At 37.7% G+C, this 24,351-nt stretch overlaps 1 protein-coding gene across 2 annotated transcripts in view; it reads right to left on the minus strand.

Annotated features, from left to right (window-relative positions):
- Window positions 1-24,351, minus strand: part of exoc4 (exocyst complex component 4) — a 141,742-nt gene that overhangs the window by 103,945 nt on the left and 13,446 nt on the right. For both annotated transcript variants that reach the window (XM_028449045.1, XM_028449046.1), the window contains exons 6-10: window positions 23,110-23,204; window positions 22,012-22,166; window positions 18,313-18,493; window positions 5,748-5,893; window positions 3,774-3,862 (exon numbers count right to left, since the gene is read on the minus strand). In XM_028449045.1, the coding sequence (XP_028304846.1) occupies window positions 3,774-3,862; window positions 5,748-5,893; window positions 18,313-18,493; window positions 22,012-22,166; window positions 23,110-23,204 (666 nt within the window). The remainder of the gene's footprint in view (window positions 1-3,773; window positions 3,863-5,747; window positions 5,894-18,312; window positions 18,494-22,011; window positions 22,167-23,109; window positions 23,205-24,351) is intronic.

A 24,351-nucleotide genomic window follows, 5' to 3' on the forward strand; every position in this document is an offset into this window, starting at 1 on the left:
GTGGTCTGTGCGGCGCATTGTGACAGGTGAAATGAAAGCCCAGAGAAATCTTATCTTCTTATAAACGCTTCAAGGCATTCAGTCAGTCAAAAAAATATTTTTCAACCTTCCGTCTCTGCCCCTCGACAGATGGAAGAGGAATAGAAAGAGCCGTTATATGAAGAGCATTCAGGGATTTTCTTTTATTCACAGTTAATCAGTGCTGTTCTTTTTGCAGCAGCCAAGGACCTTGATGCATATTTACAGACTCACTGCAATAAGAGTGACATTTCTAGTATAATGAAGAACTACAGTCATTGTGTTGTGATGTCTTTCATTGCCCTTTGTCAGTGAAAATCTCAAGAGGAGCCAAATAAACTCCACAGTAATCAAAGAACATTTCCCAGACCAATCAACCATTTCACCTCCAGCCCTACAAGAAAGCATATTAAGCCAATAATGGCAAGTTTACAGATAAACTTTTTTGAAATAGAACAAGGAAGCCCAACTTTTGCTGGAATGGGTTGCAGGTGAATGTGAAGTGGCTGAGTTCAAGACCAGCATTTCTCATTCCGACATTATCGTTCTCCGACAAAAAAGGGTGGATTGCTCTCTCCAGGTTGGATAAGAGGTCATTCCTAAAGTGGCAGAGTATCTCAGGATCTAGTTCACTAGTAACGGAAAGATGGAGCGAGGATCGAAGGCAGCAATTGCAATCATGCAAATGATCAACTGATCTGTTATGGTTAGGAAAGAGCTGAGTCGGGAAAGACTTGGTCTGAGAGAGGAGCTCAGGGTGAGGAGCTCAGGCATCCAAGAGGACCTCAGAGAATTGCCCCTGCTTCTCCATGTTGGGAAGAGTTAAAGTGGTTCAAGCAACCAGATTACGATGCCTCCATGGGAATTGTGCTGGGTATGTCCAGCTAAAGGAAGACCTTGGGGGTTGCCATGTGCTACACTGGAGTGATTATATATATCTAGGATGGCTTAGTAATGCCTTGGGATCCCCAGGAGAACTGGTGGAACAGGTTGGAAAAAGGAGATGGCCCTAATAGTACAGTCTCTAGATCCCAAACACAGATAAATCAAGGACAAGCAGCTGAGACAAGACGATTTCCAATGAAAGCAGTGAAAAATTGGCACATAAACATTTTAGAAAACGATATCTCAGAAAAACCCTAATCTTGGAAATATTTTATGACCTGGTACAAAATCATCCCATGGTGTCGAATTTTGCCATGACCCAGTGGTCAGGTACCCATAATGTAGATGGTAAAGCTGAAATCACCATCCAATTAAAAAATAAGAGACAGAATTATACAACAAGGTAAGTAACATAACTGAGTTGCTGTTCCATTTTGAGCACAAAACATGAAAACTGAAAAAGCATAGAAAAGTAAACTGAAAAAAAAAGAACTATTAGACCTTTCGATGACGGATGTCTAACACAAATGCTAAGTACATGCACCAGCTGCAAGCTGCTTAGCCTAATGCTCATTGAAGAGAAGGCTTTATTCCTTTCTCTGGCTCAAAAGCTAAACATGGGAATGTATCGGTGGATTTTATATTTGGCGTAAGCCTTTGAATTGTTTAACTTCAGCATCCGTTGAAGCAAAAATAAAAGGAAAATGAAAGTCAACAACAGTCAATATGCAAACACTGACATTTCTTATTCGTCTGCATCTGATCTTATTCATTCAAACATGTCACCGAGTCACTATATTACCTCAGTATTCATAAAAATGTTTAAAGAAACATTATTGAAGCATTTCAATGGCCACTCTTACATCAGAGGAAATAAACAGAATAGTATGATTTGTTAAAAAGGCACAAGTAACAATTATTTGTATTTTAAAACCAATGCATACACAAAAATTCTGCAGACAACTAGAAGACAAGCTACAAATGGGCTTGTTACAAAGTTTAAATCTTTTCAAAAAGCAGTTACAACATTAGAATGATTTCACTTTATTCCAGTGGCCTCTACAGTCACTGTAGATCTCAGTAATACAACTTTGGGATGTGACCAGATGACAGCTTTTTGGTCATTGAGTGGGAACGTTTAAGAAGTTCTTATTGCATTTTTGAAGGAGTGTTCCTTTTACTTCACTGCTATTGCTCCACCTTTAACCTTCTTCAGTTCATTTAGCCCTTGCCAATCCAAAACTCAGTGTAGCAAATATAAAATAACTAAAGGAAGCAGTACCAGTTTTACCAGGCATTACTGATTGAAATCTCAAGGTCAGAGGAAGTGAGTAGAAGTGAGAGGGAGAGAGAAGAAGTAGGGGCAGTAGAACAGTTTGGACTCTGGGGTCTGGCTGTGTAGTTCTCTTGCTGTGCTGTTTTGCAGATGTGTGACTGTGTGTGAGAAGTTTTCAAGGCTACTCCCTGCAGAGGGATTCAGCAAAGTCACCCCGCTCACCACATCACGTCAATCTCTCTTCCTCTCCAACGCTGATTCCCTTCTCCACACACGCCGTGTCTGCCTTTTGTTTCCAAAGTGGAAGTTCTCAAACTGCAGCTTGACCTTTCTGCTCTAGCAATACAGTAGCTTCCTCTTTTCCACACTTTACTTCCAATCTCTTTATCTACCAAAACCTTCTTTTCCATTCACAGTGGCCACGTTTACATGGGAGCTTTAATTCCTCTTTAAAGCAGAATAAAAGTTAATTCCTCTTTAAACTGCCCTTGTAAACAGTTAATGCATAATGCTAATTTAATTCCAAAATAAAGTTAAATCTAGGTGGTTGGTTTATTCCGAATTAGATAACTCTATCTTGTGAACACTTAATTCTCCTTAAAGTTAATTCCGGTCATTCTGCGCATGCGCGATGAAGCGATGGTGACGACATGGTGATGGCCGCCCAGACTCGAGCTGAGACTATTTATTTAATAACAGCCTTTCTTTATATGGATATAATGAAAAGAGTGGATGGACGGAAGCATCAACATGCGGACTTTCACATTGACACTCAGTCCTCGGTAAAAGGAACAGGCTTCACCAACGGCTGGCACTAAGAGCCGGAGACAGAGTAAATGTGGCCCCGTACTGCATTCACAGGCTGTAATATCACCAAGTTAATCATTCTACCTGTTGTTAGAGCTACTATCTTTTCCAGGGTGCAACTATTTATTTCTGGTGATTGTTTTCTGGAGTTTTACTGAGCTTTATTTACTGGTGATTAGTACCTATCGTCCTTCCATTGCGAAAACCAAGCGTGTTATTGTCGAACTGCTGCTTCAAAACTACAATCAAAATAAAAGTGAACACAGTTCTCATGTGTGATCTTCTATGTTGGAGCCGACAATAAAGCCAAATAAATTGGTTTTCCATGTAAACCTCGATTTGGAATTACTATTTCCATGTAAACACAAAGCAGAACACTTTAATTCTGATTATTAATTCCGAATTAAAAAAACATTATATAACCGTGGCCATTGATATATACATACACCTGTTTCCCTTTACACATATTTACTATTCAGTAATAAAACGTGAGCTTTCTAACTCCACATTAATAAATCCAAGCAGGACTTTCCATTTCACATTATTGCCACACACTGTAGATTCAGTCAAATACATTTCCCCTTTTCCTTGCTCTATTCCCTAACCCTTTGGCTGTTATGTCAATACTTTTCACACCTTCTGGCCCCGTCGGCTCCTATTCCCTCACCTCAACTTGCTATCTGCTCTCATTCATTCCAGCTATTACATGCCAACCATCTCAATATCTTCTCTCTCTGTCTCCTTCCCCCCGCCCCAACTCAGCCTCCTTCATTCCCCCCATTCTCACCTTGCAACTCGCCACTCTTGCTGTAAAGTTCTCGTCGCTGCTCTCTCAGATAAGCACTCATACTGATGGCATGGGAAGACGATTCAAACCTATAAGAGACAGCAAAGGCTTAAAACATGGGCAAACAAATGATGACCTTACAGTAGGGATTCACTCAACTCCTGATACGATTCAATTCACGATACGTTTCTCTCACGATTTATTTTACAAAATGGGACTGTAGACAAATGACTGAAAAATATTCCTTTATTTTTTTGGGTAAAATACTGTATTATTTCAAAACAACGCAATTTAACTAAAAATAAATCTTGAATGAAATAAATAAAGGAATAATACAAATGATTAATTTAAATTCTGGTTCTATAGTAAACAATGCAAAACTGCATAACATTTATTTTTCTTTTTAAAAGTGCAACTGAAAATGTATTTTGTGCCTTAACAATTGTACTTTTAATGTCATGTTTAATGTCATTGCATTGTATTTACGTCAGATATTTGTTTGGATCAGCAGAGGTCGCTGGTAACCCAGTGGTTGGTTGGCATGCAGAAATTCTTGTAGTGAAGAAGAGATGCTACGCGCTAGCAGACAAAGCTAAAAGAAAAACGTGACTCTTACAGATATTCACGTAATATTACAGATATTCTTTCGGTGCCAAAGGGGGTAAGGAATCATTTATGAACATGTTTAAGAGTAGAAGGCGGACAGAAAGAAAGTAGTAGCAGATTCCGACCACCGCCAACACTTCTGGACAAGAGAAGGCTAAATATATAGCACCCTCTACTGCTTAAAAAAAGTACTGCGATTCAATTTTAACAGTATCGATGTGAACCGTGATACCTATTAATCGATTTTTAACTGCCTTACGATTAATCGCTACATCCCTAACTTAGAGTATTATTTTCGTGAAGATTTGTTGAAAACTTGTTGACAGTACTTTAAATCCCAAAGCATAATATATAGGGGTGTTAGTAAACTTTTAGATTTACAACCAAGAAAGGAATAAACTATAAGAGTTGTTGGATCTACAAGTAGCCTTAAGGGAAGATACCTTGTTAGTAAAACATTCATTAATAATCTTTGTACATGATGTCCTGGGGATGACTTGTTAATATTCAAACTACGTTTTTTCTACTGCCTATTGCAGTGGTTCCTAAACTGGGGACGTCATGACAAAGGCCACGTAAGGAGGGGGTTATGGGTGTGCTAGAATGGCCTTGCTGAACCTTGAGCATGAAAAAAAAAAGTTTTTTTCTTTGCAATTTATTAATAGAAAACATGATTACTGTCATCACAAACTTTGTTATTTTTATGAGATTTGAGGACGAATAGACCAAAATAGTAATTTTCTTTTTTTTAGCCTTTTTAAGTTATCACTGGTCTAATGATTTCTGAAGCAAAATGTGGACTTTGTTTTCTTTAATTTTCTTCTTCCTGTCTTAGAGATGTAGCTATGGTGACCTGGACAAGCCTTTATTGTAGGCTTGAAAATTTGCACCCGACTAATGCAGCAGAATTTATGGGTACCAAAAATGTAGTTTGTTATCGCAGATTTATTTATTTTTTCTTTTGGCTTTACATCTTTTCTTACTATTTATGTAGAATTTGGACATTTCTTGTGTTGTTTGCAGTGTGTGTGCCTGTACTTTAATGTTTTACAGAATTAAATTACTTTACTTTTGTTTCCATATTCATTGTACTCTTGCTATTAATATTATACGCAAGCAACTGTATGTTGCTTTTTTATAAAAATGAGTAGTCTGTGGCTGATTGACAAAAAATGTAATATTCACTCCTTGGTGTCTAGCCTAAATTATTAAAGCAATGTTTGATATTCCCTTGAAAATTAAAATCTGTTTTAACTCAATTGTCTGTCTGACTATGCTACAAATCCCAGAATCTCATGAATAAAAAAAGTAATTGTTTTAAATCTGATTTAATTAGAAAGGCACAAACCAGGGAACACAGATTCTTACTTGAAAAGTGACTGCTTGGCACGCTGTGGTCTCTTCTTTGCAAAGAAAGCTGCAAACTCACTGCCAGTGCTCGCATAGGAGAGCTGAGCGGACGGCTCAGAGGCATTGCGACTGTTCTTCACGTCCAGATACTCCATTAGAAGGACCTAAAAGACACAAAGGACCATCACACTTTATTTTTAATAGAAATATGATCATTTATTTGTGGATTTAATTTTGGTTGATGGGTAGAAAAGTTAAAGGAGCTGAAATATCTGGGCTTGTGGAGGACAAAAATGTGTTTTTCTGTCAGAAAATTAAAATAAGACTGATACGTTTACAAAAGTTTTGCAAATTCACGGGAAAAACTACCTTCACTACTGACCCATGAAATAGAATTAATCTTTTGTCTAATACCAGAATATGTCTAAGTTATTGATAAAACCATCATGATTAGCAAATATTAAAAAATAAACCAAAAAACAAAGGATTTTGACCACTTAAAAAAAAAAAGAATATATAATATGATATAAACTAGACATGCAGATTTAACCAAAATTGTTTGATTTCTACAATTCCCCTTGATGTTGTTTTTCTGTACTTTTTATCTGTCGCTGCACTTTTTTTTTAAACATGAAAAAAAAAAAACAATCCACATTATAGATGTCAACAAAAAATGCACCACAAAACCACACAAGCCAAGCAAAATCTAAACTTTGAGATAGATCATGACCTCTGACATGACTGGGTGCTTTTGATGACTGCTCTAAAAATTCCTGTCCTCCATTTCCTCGATCTAGTCGGATGATCCATGGCGGAATCCATCAAAGTCTTATCATGCTTCATAAAAATCTTATCAACTTCTAACAATAGGCGGGAGCAAGCTCACTGAAACTCTATAGCTAGACAGAAAAAGTTCCTTCCCTCCACTCTATCATTTGATCTACACGTTTCCGCTGTTGCTTTCATTGGCTCTCATTTTTCAAACTCTCTCGGGACTTCATCTCTCATTTCTCATGTTTCTATTTTTTCACTCTGTGCTCCGTCAACCTCAACTCCTCTATCCTTTGCTCCCATACACCACCACATTTCTCTCTGTGTGAATATATATGATCTAAAATAGCATCCCATATCTAATAGTTTCATAATTTAGCAGGGCCATTTAGCCTGTGTGTCTAATTCTGAAGCGGGTCAGCCCAGAATGGGATGGAAGTAATGGCTGAGCAGATGGAGATCTCTCCCCACCATAATGATGCAATTAACGCCGTAGAGACCACACAACACCCCCCTGCCCCCACCCCAATCCACTGTCATGCATGGGAAAGCCTTCACATACTGGTAGATAGTAATTTGAGAGCAGACGTGCACGTTCATGAAAAAATAATTAAAATGAAGCCTTCTTAGGTTAAATTTGCCAGTTGAGATTTTCCTTTCTCGGTCAACATTTGTTCTGGGGGCTCGATATAAAAATATGATTATCAACATTTAGGGTTGTTCCGATCAAATATTGATATGGATAATCTGTCCGCTATCAGCAAAAAAAAAAGAAAAAAAATGGATCACATGATTTCGGCCTGCATCTAAAATCTCTGATATAAGCAGTCTATTCAGGACTAAAGCACTTCTATCCAGCAGCTGACAGAACTAAATAATAACAGTAAAAAATAACAGAAGTGGACTTGAAATTATGTTTTGCACTTAAAAAGTGTAATTAGTTTTTAATGTTACTGAGGTTGTTTTCAGGGTCTGCTAATTTATATTTTACTCTATTCAATTGTTCCACCGAACCCAAAAAATGCCAACTTAGCTCCAAAAGTTTCATGATTTAGCAAAAGGTGTCATCATTAGCAAACAACACTTAATGCCTTAATGATACCTTATTCATGCTAATGACAGCGTAATGTCAGCATTATGTATAAAACTTCAAGTAAAGTGTTACCGAATATTCTTATATTAAACTAGCGGTTATTTTTCACTTCAAAAAATGCATTCTTTGTTTTTATTGTGATTTTTTCCCAGGTTTTCTCATTTATTTTTTTATTTGTTTCACTCAATTGTAGAAAACTCCTAAGCTCAACTTAGTTTTAACTTTTTCCTCATACCTACTACTCAGCTCATTGCTTGTATTGTGTAGAAGCTTCGTTGTCTCATGTCTCATTCAGCAGTAAGTAAACAAACTTTACCATAAAAAACGTGACCAAAAACTCTGTTTTAACTCTGTCAGTGGTGATGCGCTTTCAGTGCGAGCTTGTGCATGCAAGGGATCGAGAACGAGCAGGGAGACGTGATTGGTTAAAAAAAAAAACGGTTCGTTTTTTTTCCATTAGACGAAGTTATTACAGATTTACAGCTGCTACAGTTGACATATTTTCTTTGTTCCTTTTTCAGAGCTCATAAGATCTTAATTTCTGTCAGGAGATAAAGACAATTTCAACCAAAAACTTAAAAAGTGTATCTGGAGGAAATCGCCTTTAATCATATACACTTCCCCCACCAGCACAGGCAGCACTGGGGGGCAATGTCACACACTCTCCAGCTTGCCTTGCAACACTATAGCGACCACTTGTCACCAGCCTCATCCTGCAGCTAATCCTATCAGTGTATTAATTACTAATGATGAGCTGATGAAGCAAAAAGCCCTCACAAGCTTACACCCAAGCAGACTTAATGAAATGCCAACACCAGGCTGATGAAGGGGCTCCGACCCTACTTAAATTGCATTAGCCCTGAGACAGAGTGAACTTTGGAGGCAATTAACTGAACTGCTAAGGACATGGAGAAAGATAGAGGAAAAGAGGAATGAGAGGCAGAAAGTTACACCAAGAAAGAGTGAACAGAAGAGATAAGGGAAAGAAAGGGTTGAATGAAAGTTAGTAAATGAAGCAAAGGATTATAGGTGGGAAATGAAAATGTGACCAAAAGAGAATGCAGAAGTAGTGATACACCTAAATTAGTATTTGCTAAACTAACACCTTTAGGTGAAGTGCATAAAGAGTGGATTTGAACCTCTGCTTACTGGATTACTGTTACTAGTCACAGGAGACATTTATTATGCTTTTTTTTTTTCTTTTTCTTTTACAGGAATAAAAGTATTAAACAAGGAACTCATGAAAGCTTGGAAGCTTTTCCAGCATGGTCTTTTTCTATTCTAAAGTAATTTCAAACACAACACTTTAGGTATGCTAGTACAGACTGTTATCCTTGTTGTGCATTAATAAAACAAATTGCCAAAATGCAAATTAAAAAACCTGGAAATGTAACCATTTACAAAACAGTTTAAAAAAAGGAACATTGGTGTGCATTTGAAATTCTAAGATAAAGCACTGCTGCCTAAAACCCATAATTGTTTTCATGTTATTCAAGCAAGGCTTCAATGACAGGACTTTATATTAGTTCAAGTAAATAACGCATGTTGAAGACATAGGACTAGTGGCAGTAAATGTTCCAACAAATTAGAAATTAAAATATACAATGCTAATGTACAAAAAGCTTTATTTGCAAAAGGAGTAACCCTTACGTACAGACTTCTGTTGAAGCATCAAACTTTGGCCTTTTAGCTACTTTACAGGCGATACTTGTTTTACCAGGCTTTCCATTTTCTGATTTATTAGCACGCTTTTTAATACGACTAAAACAGTCCCAAAGCGCTTCACAATATCAGCTCATTCAACCAATCATGCTCACATTCACACAACAATGGGAATGAACTGCCGTGCAAGGTGCTAGTCGTCTACTTGGCACGAATTAGGGTTCAGTGTGCCCAAGGACACTTCAACATACAGACAGGCATAGCCCTGGGACTGAACCCTCTACCACCTGAGCTACAGACCCCTTAATTCCCAATCAATGACAAGAGATTTCATATGATCAGGTAATTAGAAATCAGTCCTCAGGTTTATAGAACTGAGAAACAACTGTGCTAAATCAATGATACAATAGACAATGGGCTCACGGTAACAATATGATCTGATATTTTTGGAGAGGAAAAAAAGCAAAAACAAATTTGCAGTTGGAAAAACAACCATGGTAAATGGATGTGATTTATACAGCCTTTATCTCTACACTGAAGTAGTCCCAAAGCGCTTTACATATCAGCCCATTCACGCTCACATACCAATGGGACAGAGCTGCCATGCAAGGCGCTAGTCAACCACTGGGATCAGTGTCTTGCCCAAGGACACAAAGATATAGACTGGGATTGAACCCCCAACCTCTCGATCAGAAGACGACCCCTCTAGCACCTGAACCACGGTCACCCAATAATGCTTAAATTGAACTTTAACTCTGGACATACTTACTATGGGTATGACCGTACAATCTGGTGTAAAATCAGACAAATGAATGCCACATTATCCAGAAAATGAGCATCTCAATAACTCTCTATTCAATACAAGTTGATTGGACTTTCCCATTGATAGACACAGGGAGTTAAAAACGTAACTCTTTGAAGATGCAAATCATAAATTAGAAATAAACCCCTGGTTTTTATAAAGAGACAGATTTAATGGGCCAGCACACCAGATAATGGCCTGAAACCTTAGTTACTGTCGTGTCATTTGGAGTTTGTTTGTAGAGATGAGATGAAGCAGATGCAAAGCACATCCTATAAAGAGCCTCACCAGACAATTACAATAATTTCTATTACAACTACTTCACCTGCCTTTGCTTTGCACTTCAATGCACTGAGTGTAGTTCCAAATTTGCATTAGTCCATTGTGTTGAGTGGCTGGCTGAATTAAAAAGGAGAACATTCTAATGAAAGCCTGGCATTTGATTCATTGCCAGCACTTCCATTCATTTCCTCCCAAGTTCTCCCAACATTACCCTTTGTGCTTAGAGTGTAGTCGTCTTCTTATTCTGTCAAGGGATTTATGCTATTTAAGAGGGTGTCACGAAGTTATGTAAGTGAGCACTTGGGGACCTTCTTGAAAGAAGCCAAAAAAACCAATCTCAACACAATGTTTGTGAAATCTCTTTGTTCATGACTTTTCACAAAACATATCGACTGACATCTCAAACTTGTAGATTGAAGTCCAAAGTGTCCTTGGCTGTCAAAGGATTTCGGATAAATCCTTCATTGATTGCATTGCTCAAACTTCAATAACCTTCGCTACTTCTGACCAGGCTTCAGTCACAACTACAGTACTCGCCGTGAAATAAAACTCCTGCTAAGTAGAATAAAAACCTCAGACTTTTGCACTGATAAAACTTTTTTTTTAGTTAATTTTGATAATGTTAAAAAATTATTAGGTAGATTATTTCAGAATTGCTTTATTTAAATATATGAGTTCTGATTCTTAGTTTTTTATATCATGCTAAAAATTTAAAATAGAAAGTCAACAGCTCACTTAATTACATTTGTATTTATGTCTTACAAACTCTCACAAATAAGGTTCCCCTCTCTTAATTACATGAAGTTTTTCCACTTGTTTCAAGTTTTTCTGAATTCATTTTGTGCTGCAAAAAATAGGAATATAATCACAAAAGCAAAGTGCGGCATTGTGGCAAAGCTCCACAGATCTAAGTTTTGTAGAGGTGAAGCTGGGGGTAGATCAGCTCGAGAAAGGACCCTGCAACACCACGGACATAGTCGAGTGCACATTGACAATATGTAAATATGACAGTGCTTTAAGGGCAGAAAGAATGTGACATGTTAATTAAAATGTTGGGCCAGAACAACGTGGTGATGTCTCTGCTTTGTATCTAATTAAAGAACTCATTGTCTTCTGGCTGCTCTGGCAGTTCAATTTACCTTGTTTTTGCTCCGTTGATGAGCCCAAAGAGTGCAGCGCATACTTGAGCCATTTGTACATTAATATGTTTTTGACACAAACCAAAAACGCCCCTTTGGCTCGGTTAATTCCTGAATGGGGGAAATGATTTATTTATCTAGAAGATTTAAATGAAGCCATATCGTTTCAGCAATCAAAAAGGCTGGGAGAGCAAGATGGTAATCAAACAAGTGCGGAAGTGGGAAATAATATTTGAAGATTGCGCGGTGAATGAGGGAAAACACAGTTCAATAAAAAGAAAAAAAACAATAGCGAACTATTAATGTTTCAAGAAAATTTAAATCCTCCTTAAAACAAATCTTTAACACATTTTTTCAAACAGAGTTAGAATCATATGATCCTGCTAGGTCCCGGTTGGTCACAGTCTTAATATCAGCAATAAAATGTTAATATACTATCCGAGTCACTTTCTTTTTAAACTTTTTATAGTCAAGTGACGAGTTATAAAGCTGAGATAACTTTAAACAGCTGAATGTATTTTTAAAAGCAGCTTAAAAGTCACATAATTCAGGAGAGAATGAGAGAAACATAAAATTAGTATTTGTGTGATTTGTATCCTGGTCACATGATCGGAAATGGGTGTTGCAATGAGTCACAGGGCCACAAATACTTGTCGAGGGTGCAAATGGCAAGCTAATTAACCAAGTTTAAGGCCTCAAGTTGCACGGTAGACAAGGTCAGAGGCTGATGGATGTCAGAAGTCTTAAAGGTTCCAAATTATACAAATTTCCATTTTTAATGGTTTTCTAAAAGTAACATGTAACTCTATAGCCTCATTATGAGAATCCTAAAATAAAAATGTATGACTCCTCTCCCTTGTTTATTCCACATTTATGACATCATAAGAGGAATAACTTCTCCTACTGACCCTCAAACTCTGCTCCTGTAGGAAGGTGATCTCCACCCTCACTATTTATTTTGCAGGTAAACAGACATGGTGAAGACAGTTTGACCCAAGCACTACTTTACTCTCCTTTCCCAGAGCAGGACGTGAAGAAGGCGTGGCAATACACTTCAAATACCACTTTGTTGGGCTATGTGAAGAAATGGTATGAAAAGCAGTATAATGTGGGGCCTCTAAACCATTGATGATGGTTAAGCCATGTGGAGGCTGCTGAACCATCATCCTCCTTGTGATTCATAACATGGCAGACACTGTTTAAAGGTAATTTTCACTTGACATTTACTTTGCTGGCTAATATTAGGACAGTGAGAGATAATATAAAAGTGAGAACCCTGTACTAGAAACATTTAAACTTTTATGAAGTCACACTAAGCTCAGTTACAGTAAGTTATTTCATGATTCAAAGAAATCACTGCTCTGAAGAAGCTGCTTTGATGAACAAGATGTTTTCTGATGGAAAACCTGCAATCACTGGGGAGTGCAGAGCGCTAGACGAGAAAGTGCTGGATTACTCTTAGAAATGCAAATGCACTGATGGTGTAAATACTCAATAGATGTACTCAAACACATTCTACACAGAGCTACTTGGGAAAATTGTGGAAAAGCGCCTTAAAACACTTCCTCCAGCATCAATACTACTGATTAGCGTGCTGTTTTTTAATGCTTTGAATCAATACTTGCGTAGTGACAAACAACAAAAAAGGAGCATCTAGAGCATTTCTAAACAGGGATTAGAACCACTATGTGAATCCTGACTCCGAGCCTTGTTTACCTATTCCCACTCTGAACCTGGCAAGCCCCAGTCACACGCTGATGAACGGGACTCTTCTGCTGAGGCTGTGTAACTGGGTGCACCATGTGTTTCTGTCAGCTCTCGCATCCATCTACCAGTAAGTCATGTGGAAAGGTCAACGTGCTTTCTACACCTCTGAAAGTGGGAGAAGAAAACATAACACCTTCTGAGAAATTTTCAGCGAACAGCAGAAATGTGAATTGGAGTGAGAGGCACAAGATGGGCAGGGATCCAAATGATTAATCTGCCACAGGAAAACCGTTGAAAACAGTCGGGTGTAAAAAAGACAACGGTGTCGACGAGTTTCCATTGGCCAAAATCTGTAAGCATTTGTTTTAGGTATTCAGTTATTAATTTTATTTGTTTAAAATTAGCATTGGACAGCACTAGGGATGTAACGATTAATCGTAAGGCAGTTAAAAATTAATTCATAGGTATCCCGGTTCATATACTCTGAAAATTGAATAGCAGTACTGTATTTAAACAGCAGAGGGCGCTATCTATTTAGCCTTCTCTTGTTTGAACTACGTTACGCACACGAGACGTGAGCGTAGACGCCAAGCATGGCCGCCTATATCCAGTCTATGCAGCTACTTAGAGCCCCCAACCTGGCAACCGAGAGAGTGACGTTGGACCTGACCTTGCCACGATTGGTCAGTTCATTGTAAGCAAGTAGCGTGGAAGAAAGTGCCTGATACAAACAACAGCACTCATTATCTTGAAGATAATGTATCCGTCCAGAAGCGTAGGTGGCGAGTGGAATCGCCTACTACTCTTAAACATGTTCATAAATGATTCCATACCCCATTAGCACCGAAAGAATATCTGTAATATTACGTGAGTATCTGTAAAAGTCACGTTTTTCTATTAGCTCTGTCTGTTAGCATAGCATCTCTTCTTCACTGCTAGAATAGCTGCATGCCAACCGACCACTGGGTTACCAGCACCCTCTGCTGGTCGAAACAAATATCTGACGTAAATACAGTACAATGACTGTTTTTTTTAAAGTTCAATTGTTGAGGCACAAAATACATTTTTAGTTTCACTTTTAAAAAGAAGAGAAACTATTATGCAGTTTTGCATTGTTTACTGTAGAGCCAGAATTCAAATTAATAGGCTTCTTCTTCATTTGTATTATTCCTTTATTTATTTCATTCAGAATTTAATTTTAGTTCAATTACATTGTTTTGAATAGTTTATCAAGGGATTCTTTTGACAATGAAAGATAAAGGAAAATAGTACAGTATTTTCTAGTTTTTTTCTGAAAAAATAAAGGAATATTTTTCAGTCATTTGTCTACAGTCTCATTTTGTAAAATAAATCGTGAGAGAATCGTATCGTGAATTGAATCGTATCGGGTGTCGAGTGAATCGTTACACCCCTCGACAGCAAAAATCCCAATCTAAGTGTAAAGATCTGTCTACACCTTGGTCAGTTTCTAATTAGGCAGCTACCACACAATACAATGACAGACAATCCATAACGGTGCTTTTCAACAAAAGGTTCTATACACATTAATATAGAGGGAAAATGTAGATGGAATACATTTAAACTACAGTCTGGCTGATGCCGATATTGGGGTTTTAAAAAAGCCAATATACAGTATCATTGTATTTCAACCTTGGGGTTGTAACCCATGTGGGGTTGCCTGGAATTAACATGCGGTAGCTTGAAAAAAAACACACAATACTGATTAAAAATATATTTTTAAATTTTATTATTTACTTATTATTCTCTTTCAAATTAACACATCGTACACAATAAACATCAAAGAACTGTATTCTATGCGTAAACTTTCTCTATATAAATCTAGTTCAAATACAATGCAGTATAAAAATATCTAAATTTAAGGAAAAAAAAAGTCCATAAATGGGGTCATGACCCAAAAAAGGTTGGGAACCACTTTTTAATGAAGTAACAACATTAATATACCGAGATATAAAGACACAAAACACTACTAAATTAAAATAATTAACTTTAATTAGCAACATCGTCAACATAAGGACTGTAAAGCCACTGATAAATAAGAAAAGGCAAACTTGTGCAAACTGTATTTCGTGAATACAATGCAAAAAATTAACTTCCTCAAATCACAAACAGTGAACATGGATAAATCCAAAAAAGGCAACATGTAACTGTAAACAATGAACTAGTGACTTTTCCTAATGTTGTCATTTCGTAATCATTACTGTCGATTCCAACGTGTCGGCTTATAATGCCGAAAGAAGAGCCAGAAAATGTACATGCAGCAAAGAAGTTATTAAATCAGTTACATATTATAGCATGACGATTAATTGGTCAAGCTAATGACAAAGCTTGATTAATTGGTGAAAGCTAAATGCTCACGTGTGACTTTAAAAAAAATCTAAACTTAACACCATTATTTACCCATCATTCAAGAGTACTAGTTCGTTTGTCTTCCATGTTATCATCAATATCTACAAGTTATCATGACTTTTATACACAATAGACAGTGAGGTACACTGACAGGTATCACTTTTTGACTTTCCTACTAAAACACAATAGGGGCAGTTTTAGTAGGAAGCCATAGTAGTTATAGAACACAAAATATAAAATGGATTCCTTGAAATAAGCTCAAATGTGCTGATAAGGATATTGTTTTGTATTGCAAGCTGTTCTTTGTTTTTTCTCTATACTACTCATGTTGTCGCAACCTTTTTCTGCAGAGCTGCAGTGTCCTGTTGGTTTTATACATCTCATCCTTCTACTTCCCTGCATGTGATGAATGTGTGATTATAAACACAAAGATCACTTAAGAGCTTCTGCCTGCAATCATGTGTGATAGAGCAAGATCAGGCAAACCTAGAAATAGTTTGAAAACCCCCGGTTAGGGGGACACAAAAAGATCCTAAGACGTGATAAAAAAAAAAAAAATTAAAAAAAAAATCTAGCTCAGTATCCAATAAAATTAAACTAAACTACCACAGGAGGGAAGGAATTTAATTTGTCTCACTACAAATATGCAACTCTCCAAGACAGAGTGGTGCAAACGAAGAGGGTGAAGAAGGGGGGTGTGTGAGTAGAGTGAGAAAGAACCCAGATAATGAGATTAAAGAGGAAATTACACAGAGCAAGAAGGGTATGCACAAGGTATTGGGAAATTGAGAAAGTGTAATACACACAGAAATGATGCTCAGGAAAGAACGACTGACAGGAAATGGAAATTCAGAGTGAGAGGAAGAAAGAGAGTCGGACAACCAAGAAAGAAATGGCCAAAGAGAGAGAGAGAGTGTGATGGACCGGGAGCCTACATAGTGATACCATCATCCAGGAAATAATAACACGAGTGACTAAGTAAGAAAACCTCATCCCACATAATGAGTATTCTAATCAAGGGATTACATTATCTCACATCACAGAGCGGGGGTGGGAGTGGAGCCCCTGGCAACTGGGTGCCGACTGTGGTCGCATGCTGGGGAATGGGCTTAATGGCTTCCTTCACTGTGCAGTTACTGCACAGCTATTGCAGCACACGGAAATGCACATTAAGACCTTAGAAAAACACAAACCTAAGCAATAAGCATCTGTATCCATCGGCAACAACAAATAAGTTTTAGACCGAGTAGGAGCATCAGAATTTTACACGTGTCAAAAAACACTGGACAAGGCAGTCAATTGTCATGACAACAATAAATCCAGGCAAGATATCTACAAAAAGGAAGAAGAAAGGAACAACAAAGAAGAAGAAAGTAACGACAATGGAGAAAACAATGAAAAAGAAGAAGAAAACAACAAAAGAGAAGACAATGAAAAATACAAAAAAGAAGATGATAAAAAAGGAGAATACGGCGAAGAAGAAGGAGAAGACGGCAAAAGAGAAAACGGCGAAGAAGGAGATGATGGCGAAGAAGAAGTAGACGGCGAAGGAGAAGACGGCAAAGAAGAAGGAGGACAATACAGCGAAGAAGAAGGAGAAGACAGCCAAGGAAAAGACGGCCAAGAAGTAGGAGAAGACGGCAAAGGAGAAGGAGAAAAAGAAGAAGACAGCGGAGACGAAGAAGGACGTAATAATTCAGAAAGTAATTGCTCTTCAAAGCAGCAAATTATAAACAGAGACCACAGTGTGAAAATCCCTGTTTCTCCAACACACAAAGATCAGATGCATTGTAATCACTGTGCCTCAGGGTCAACTCAACAGCTGCTCATCCTTCCTTCAGCCAATCAAAGTGAAGTAGAGATCAGGAACCCAGCATAAATACACGTAAATTAAAGAACCTAAAACTAATCAGAGACTAATCAGCTCTCACTTGTCCTTTTGGTTTTTTTTTCTTTCTAGTTTTAGCCAACATCACTGATGTCATTAATAAAACGCTGCTGTCAATAATGCCGATAATTTTTTTTTTTACTGTAAAAAGGTAAAGTTTAAATGAAGCAGTAAAAAGCAGATGGAAGTGGCTGGTTTGACATATCTCAAAGGTAATAAATAACGCTTTTAACAAACATATTTGACTTCAAATACCCAGTATGAACAGGACAAGATCTATAGACTGTTTAGCACTTCAACCAGGTGGTTAATGTCTTAAAAAGCAAACCAGAGGATGAAGTCAACTTTAAGAACTGTTTGAGGAACCTGTTATTATAAACAATAACAATGTTCCTAATCCCAATAAGGTTGCAATGGTCTGTATATGTTAATCATATAACATTCCTTATGTTATACATATGTTTCCCTGTTTTATAGATCTCCAAAATCCACATACAAAACTGTACAAAAAACAAGTTATTTTTGTCTAAACTCCATTTCACCCTTAAAAACAAAACTTTTAAACTGTTTAAGTTCCAACTATCAACTTATTGGATCAGTAGTATTGCTTTCTATTAATTTTACAATACAGTGCCCTTTTGACATCTTTTTGTTATGGTGTTTTATCATCATTATAGTGTTTTTTATGAATCCAGTGTTAGAATTGTTTTTTAATTATGTCGTGTGATGACTTCAACTTCGACTTCTGCCAATTAAAATATATTGTATTCATGGCCAAAAACCCTTTACCAAGTGTAACTGTCATTACTTTAAATTCTATTTATGGTGACAGGTTGGCCAGATTTAATTGGTCAGTGATGACCGTGACTAACCTGCAGAACTGTCTGGATCTTAGCAGAGACATCTGCTTGCTCGTACAGTTTGATGTCTTCCTCGTGAGCTCCGACTGGTTGCTGTGCTGCGATCTGCTGCAGGTGGGACAGTACCACGCTGTGAGCCTGAGCCACAGCCTTGAACTTGTCAAATAGAAGCTCCAGCAGTTCCAGCAGCTGCCTGCAGAGGGAACCAGAGAGGAGATGAAGGGGGTGCATGTGTGTGTGGGGGTGGGGATAGAGAAGACAGAAGTATAATGGGCTTGGAAATAGAAAGCAGTCTTTAGATGTTACTTATTAGGCAGGTTAGAGAGGGTAAATTACTATCCAGTAAAGGTTACTGTACTTTAGTGTTCAAGAATAACTATGTTCTTCTTTTTAAACACTTTAACCACAAAAAAAAGAAACCAACTTTGGAAAAACATTCAAACAATACCAAAATAGGTAACCTTGAATGAACTGAGAAGCCACTAAGGAGCTGGTGGAGAAAGTGTGGGCAAAAAAACAAGGCTGACCTTCAACTTTATCCGAGTGCTTCACACTGGGTGAGAAACTCACTGTGCCTTTCTCTGCACTCATTCTTCAATACGGACATACTGTGCAACATCTGCTTTGCAAAAAACAACTAAATATTCTTCTTAAGTTAGGATGTAGAAGAATCAAATGGTCTCCTTCTACTTTCAGCAAAGGTTTCTGGTTTTAAATTATCTTCTATTCAAAGCTAATCACCATCATTTTGCTGCAAAACAAAGATAATTGTCAAATAAATCATCATTTTGGAGAACTTTCTTTTTTACATTCTAAATAGCATCAACTCTTGCAGGTCAAGGAACTTGTTTATAAGTTCTGCAACCAAATCTTTAAAGCTGATATCCCAAAAACTGTCATTTGCACCATGCTCTCCTCATTCTGTCATTGTGAAGGCCATCCTTAACTACACACTACAGTCTGATCTGAGAGCGAGCTTCTTATTTTCCCTTAAGATCCAAGCTGATGAACAGTCAGGGAACACACAAGGACACCCTGAATGAACCACACCACTCGCTGGAATGTTTCATCTTACAGCAGCAACAGAGTTCGAATGAATACATTTGTCAGTCACAAATCTTTAAAAGAATGCAACTCAAGGTCTACTACATGTTTGAATGACACCATTAAAAAAACAAATGCACCGAGGAATTTTGCTGTTACTGTGTATTTAACAGCCATAGAAACAAACACATGACGACTCAATCAACCTCATAATAAATAGCCATCAAATGTGTTTAAAATAAATGTGTAACTAATTCCAAAACAGAGCAGCTTTATTGCTGAAAAACTCTGAGATAAATTGTAAAAAAGAAATAGAAAAAATATTGAGAAGAAAATAAATCCTCACAACTCTGCTGTTTACACTGTAAAGTGGCTAAATGTTGTAGTGGTATAAAATGCAGTACGCAATATTCATTGTTCGCCACAAGGGGTACATTGGACAAAGTTTCTATGGCAACAAGCTTTGCCTTTACATTGAATTCAGTGAACATTGGGAAGAACTGGGTGTTAAATTATCCATACATACACACACACAAACACACAAGTATTTAATGTTAGGCATTCTGGAGCTGGTAAAGCTTAGAACACACAGTAATCTGAAAATAGGAGATAGGGATGCTTTCACAATGAGGTTGGGTGAGATCTGATCAAAAGACAAACCAGACAGAGCTAGAAAATGGCCGACAGAATCATGACATTACTCTTTAATATTTTAGCACCAGTGGACTGAGACAGGAGCTTGAGCAGGCCTCTAGCTGCGTTTGTGTGTGTGGTGAGTATCAGCAGTCCTTTAAAGCAGTGGTTCTCAACCATTTCAGCCCGCAATCCCCAAAATACAGGTGGCAGAAACCAGGGACCCCCACTGTACCTGAAGGTAGTTGTACAGAAACAGTTAGTTTAAACTGGCAAATAATGGGCATGATAAATTGTGAATGTGGTTAAGTTGACAAAAATAAGCTTGAAATATGGCCAAAAAAGGTTCAAAGTAGACTTTATACCGAGATGACAGCTATGACGAATCAGCCGATATTTTGCATTTTATGCAATTAATGCGATTGGCTGTAGTGTCATAATTCGCCTATCCGATTAATGACGTCATTGTCGTGATGAAACTTTCTGTAGATGGTCCCATTGCAGTGTTTTACCTGTGTCATTTACACCAAAGAGTTGTTTGCTTCATGTGACATAGATTAATTTCACTCACATTTGTGCACAAAGGTGAAAACCTATGAGCAAACGGCAAAAATGTCTCGGTTGGAGCAGAGCGGCTGACTGCGGGACTTATTCCCCAGTCTAACGGCTCTGAAAGCAGGGGCAGCGTCTGCTGTTCGTGTGTTTGTGTGTTTGTATGTGTGTACGTACCTGTTTTGTTTATTCTCCCATTTACTTTTGCTTTCATACCAGAGACTTCTGTCCATATCAGCTGGTGGACACAGAAGCGTGTGTGTGTGTGTGTGTCTGTGTGTGTGTGTGTGTGTGTGTGTGTGTGTGTGTGTGTGTATGTGTGTGCGCGTGTGAGCCCCAACTCCGATGTGCACCTGTGAATATGGACTATAAGCAACAGTCAGGAAATATGTCTTTGCTCCTAAGGCTAATGCTAATGGAGGCTTCACGTAGTTCCACTGTGGTCTGGAACTACGTGAAGCCTCCTACGTGAAGCCTGGGACTCTGGTTTAATTCAACAGCTGCAATGATTATTTTTACCTAAATGTTTACCTAAAAAACACAACCTGAGCCTTCATATGATCAGGTCGGTGATCGTTTTTTTTAAACTCACTGATCGGTGATTGGCCCAAAAATTCGTGTAAAGCCAAGTGACAATAATGGGTCAACATATGCAACATTAGGTGAGAAAATTGGTGAAAAGGGGTTTGGAAATGCCAAAAATGTCTTTAAAGTAAAAAAAAAAAAAATGTGCAAAAAAGGCACTGAAATTTGATAGAGAAGTGGCAGAAATGTTTTATAATGAGTAAAAATATGGCAAGAAAAAGTGATGAAAATAGGTTCAAATATGGCAAGAAAAAGTGATGAAAATAGGTTCAAATATGGCAAGTTTGGCGTGGTTATAGAAAAAGAGTAAAAATAAGCAAAAATGGGCTTGAATTGTTTCTTGAAGGCATCTGGCGACCCCCTTTCAGTGTTTTGCCACCGCAAATGAGGTCCTGACCCCAAGGTTGAGAACCCCAGCTTTAAATGATTGTTTCAAACTGTTTGTGTGTAGGTGCAGATGTGTTTATGACTCGTCTATCCTTAAAGCAGCAGCAGAGTGCATGTTCTCATCATCGGGGGCATGTGTGAAACACCAATCCTGACGTTTACTTGTGTTTCACACCTGGTTGACAATGAACACTGAACTGCATTTCAAACATTATGTCGACTAACGTTAGTGTCAACATGGCTACACACACACACAAACACACACTCAGTTACTTCAAATACTGACTCAAAGAGGCAAACAAAAGTATATTTGATTGTATTTTTTTGTTTGTACAGTAATTTGCTTTTTGGAAGTGATGTCACAACTATTTTGAACTGACGTAAAGGAAATGGCATTTATGTGCACTTTTAACTGCTTCTGAAGCAGCAGTATCTACATTTTTTCATCTACCTTGTCATTTAACCTTTAGGTTTCTCATTTCTGTAGCACTACATTCTTCAATACCGTACCTTGGTTGGCTCTCCTGGGCCAGGCTCTCTGTTTTCTGGTAAGCGTGATCTGCAATCTGAGTGGTGGATCTCTTAATGATCTGTTTCAGCTCAGGCTCAAGTCGCTCCATGATGGCTTTTATGGTCTCAGGAAGCTTCTTCAGCTTTGCCAGAGCCTGTGAAAAGGGAAAATGGGATTTTTTTTACTTGAAGTACAAGCTTCCATTATTCACACAAACTAAAAAACATCTTAAAATTATGCAAATATTAGATTTTTTAAGCTCATTTGTTTTATTTTAATTTTAAAGTTTAGATAACAATATTGCACACTATAAATTAGCTCTTTTAAATGTAAAATCTACAATACAGCTATATACATCTGTGATTAGGATTGAAAAATGCTATCAGTAGTTAGATCAGAAGTTCCCAACCTTTTTCGGGTCGTGACCCCATTTTTATATCATAAATCACCAAACCTGGTGAATAAAAAGATACCATGTTTTTTTTTTTTGTTCATTTATTTTGTCATCTAAACCATGTGTCAAACTCATGGCACAGGGGCCCAATCCAGCCCTTTGGAGCACCCAATTCGGCCCGCAGGAGAAAGTAAAAATAACAGAAGACATGAATCATTATTTAATGAAACTCAACAATATTTGCAGGGACTCACCGTTTTCTCGATGCTAATATTGCACGATTGTAGTTATTTTTAATGTTAAACAGTTGAAAAAAACTCAACAAAATTATGACAAAATATTTCCCTTAATTAAAAAGAAATTGGTCACAAAATCTAGAAAATTTAAACTGAAAATCCTGTTTGGATTGATATCTGTCACCTATTGCTGGGATATAGTGGGTTTCTTACATATTTTGTATTTTATGTATATGTAGAATAGAAACAAAGAGCACAATCGTGGAAATTACTCGTTTTCCCACAACAACAAAAAAAAACTGTGGCCCACTTGAGATCAAATTGCTCCGTATTTGGCCCCCGAACCAAAATGAGTTGGACACCCCTGGTCTAAACAAAATGTTATTGCACAATTAGAAGGTGTCATTACTTTAGCAATAATAACTGCCTGACTGATTTGTGTCTAAAAGTGCATGTCCTGAGTTTACCTTGATGAGGATGCCCATGAACTCAGCACTGTTCTCCTCTGGATCCACCTCAGGGAGCTCCGTTTGTTCTCGCGTGTCCTGCTGCAGCTCTCGCACTAAAAGTCAAACCATATTTTATGAAAACCAGAACAAAATAATGGACTAGCTTGCCCTTATCATTTACAGTGGCTATGTCACAATTCTAGCTTTGCATTAGTTGATAAATTGGATTGGTTTATATTTGCATCTTTTGGTGAAATGAGTAAATGTGATGGCCCAACCTGTGGCTCATGAACATGGACACCTTGGGGTCCTCAAACACCAACTGAACCAAAACATGTTTTGTTTCGTTATGCATATGCACCTGCCTTTGCGCCTCCAGCTCCTCCCCCATGATCTTTCAATCTGACTTAGCCACATTAGCAGCTAAATTGAGATTGGCACTTTCAAGTGAGGCTCTAATTTTCATTAGATGGAGCCTCCAAATTTTTGCCATCAAGACACACAAAGGGAGGTAATGTTTACAGGAAGTTAATGGACTTTGGGTGTATTTCCCTATCTCAGCCATTCTTACTGTAGAAATGGCAGAATTATAACAATTACTATCTACAAATGCGGTGCCCAGATGCTATTAGACAGAATGGCATGCCAGGCCATTGATAGAAGCTGGATGCTATGTTGTGACCGCAGCTGTTAACACAACTATAAAACAGCACTCAATGCCTGGTGGCTGCTAATTGCCACTTTTCTCCCCATAATAAGCAAGAAAACAGCTTTTGTTTTAGACCAAAAAATTGTGCAAATTAAACAGATATTTATTAAGCATGAGTGCTTAACTCATTCACTGTCAGCCATTTTCAGAATGGCTACCCCACTCACTGCCAGCCATTTTAGAGCATTTTGACTGATTTTTAAAGACCATCAACTTTAACATCAACTGTAACAATGTGTAACATCCATATCAATGATAACTTTATCATCAACAACGGCTTGTATGCTAGCTGATGCTAATTATAACTGCATTATGTGCAAAGTTGCAGCAGCAACACCATTATGAACACCATATTACGGCAATGGTGAGCTGTGTGTACGACATGCTGTTTGCTGCAGCTTGGAATGCTAGACTTACTATGAAAACGCTCAACACCAAGGGAATATCAAGTAATTGTTAGATTCACTTTTTACATTATCTTTTTTTTATTGTGCTCCTCCTGGAAGAAGAAACTTCATGTATTTGTGAATAAGAGATTGACTACATGTTGC

This window comes from Gouania willdenowi, chromosome 6 (genome assembly GCF_900634775.1).
Source record: "Gouania willdenowi chromosome 6, fGouWil2.1, whole genome shotgun sequence".
Lineage (NCBI taxonomy): Eukaryota > Metazoa > Chordata > Actinopteri > Blenniiformes > Gobiesocidae > Gouania > Gouania willdenowi.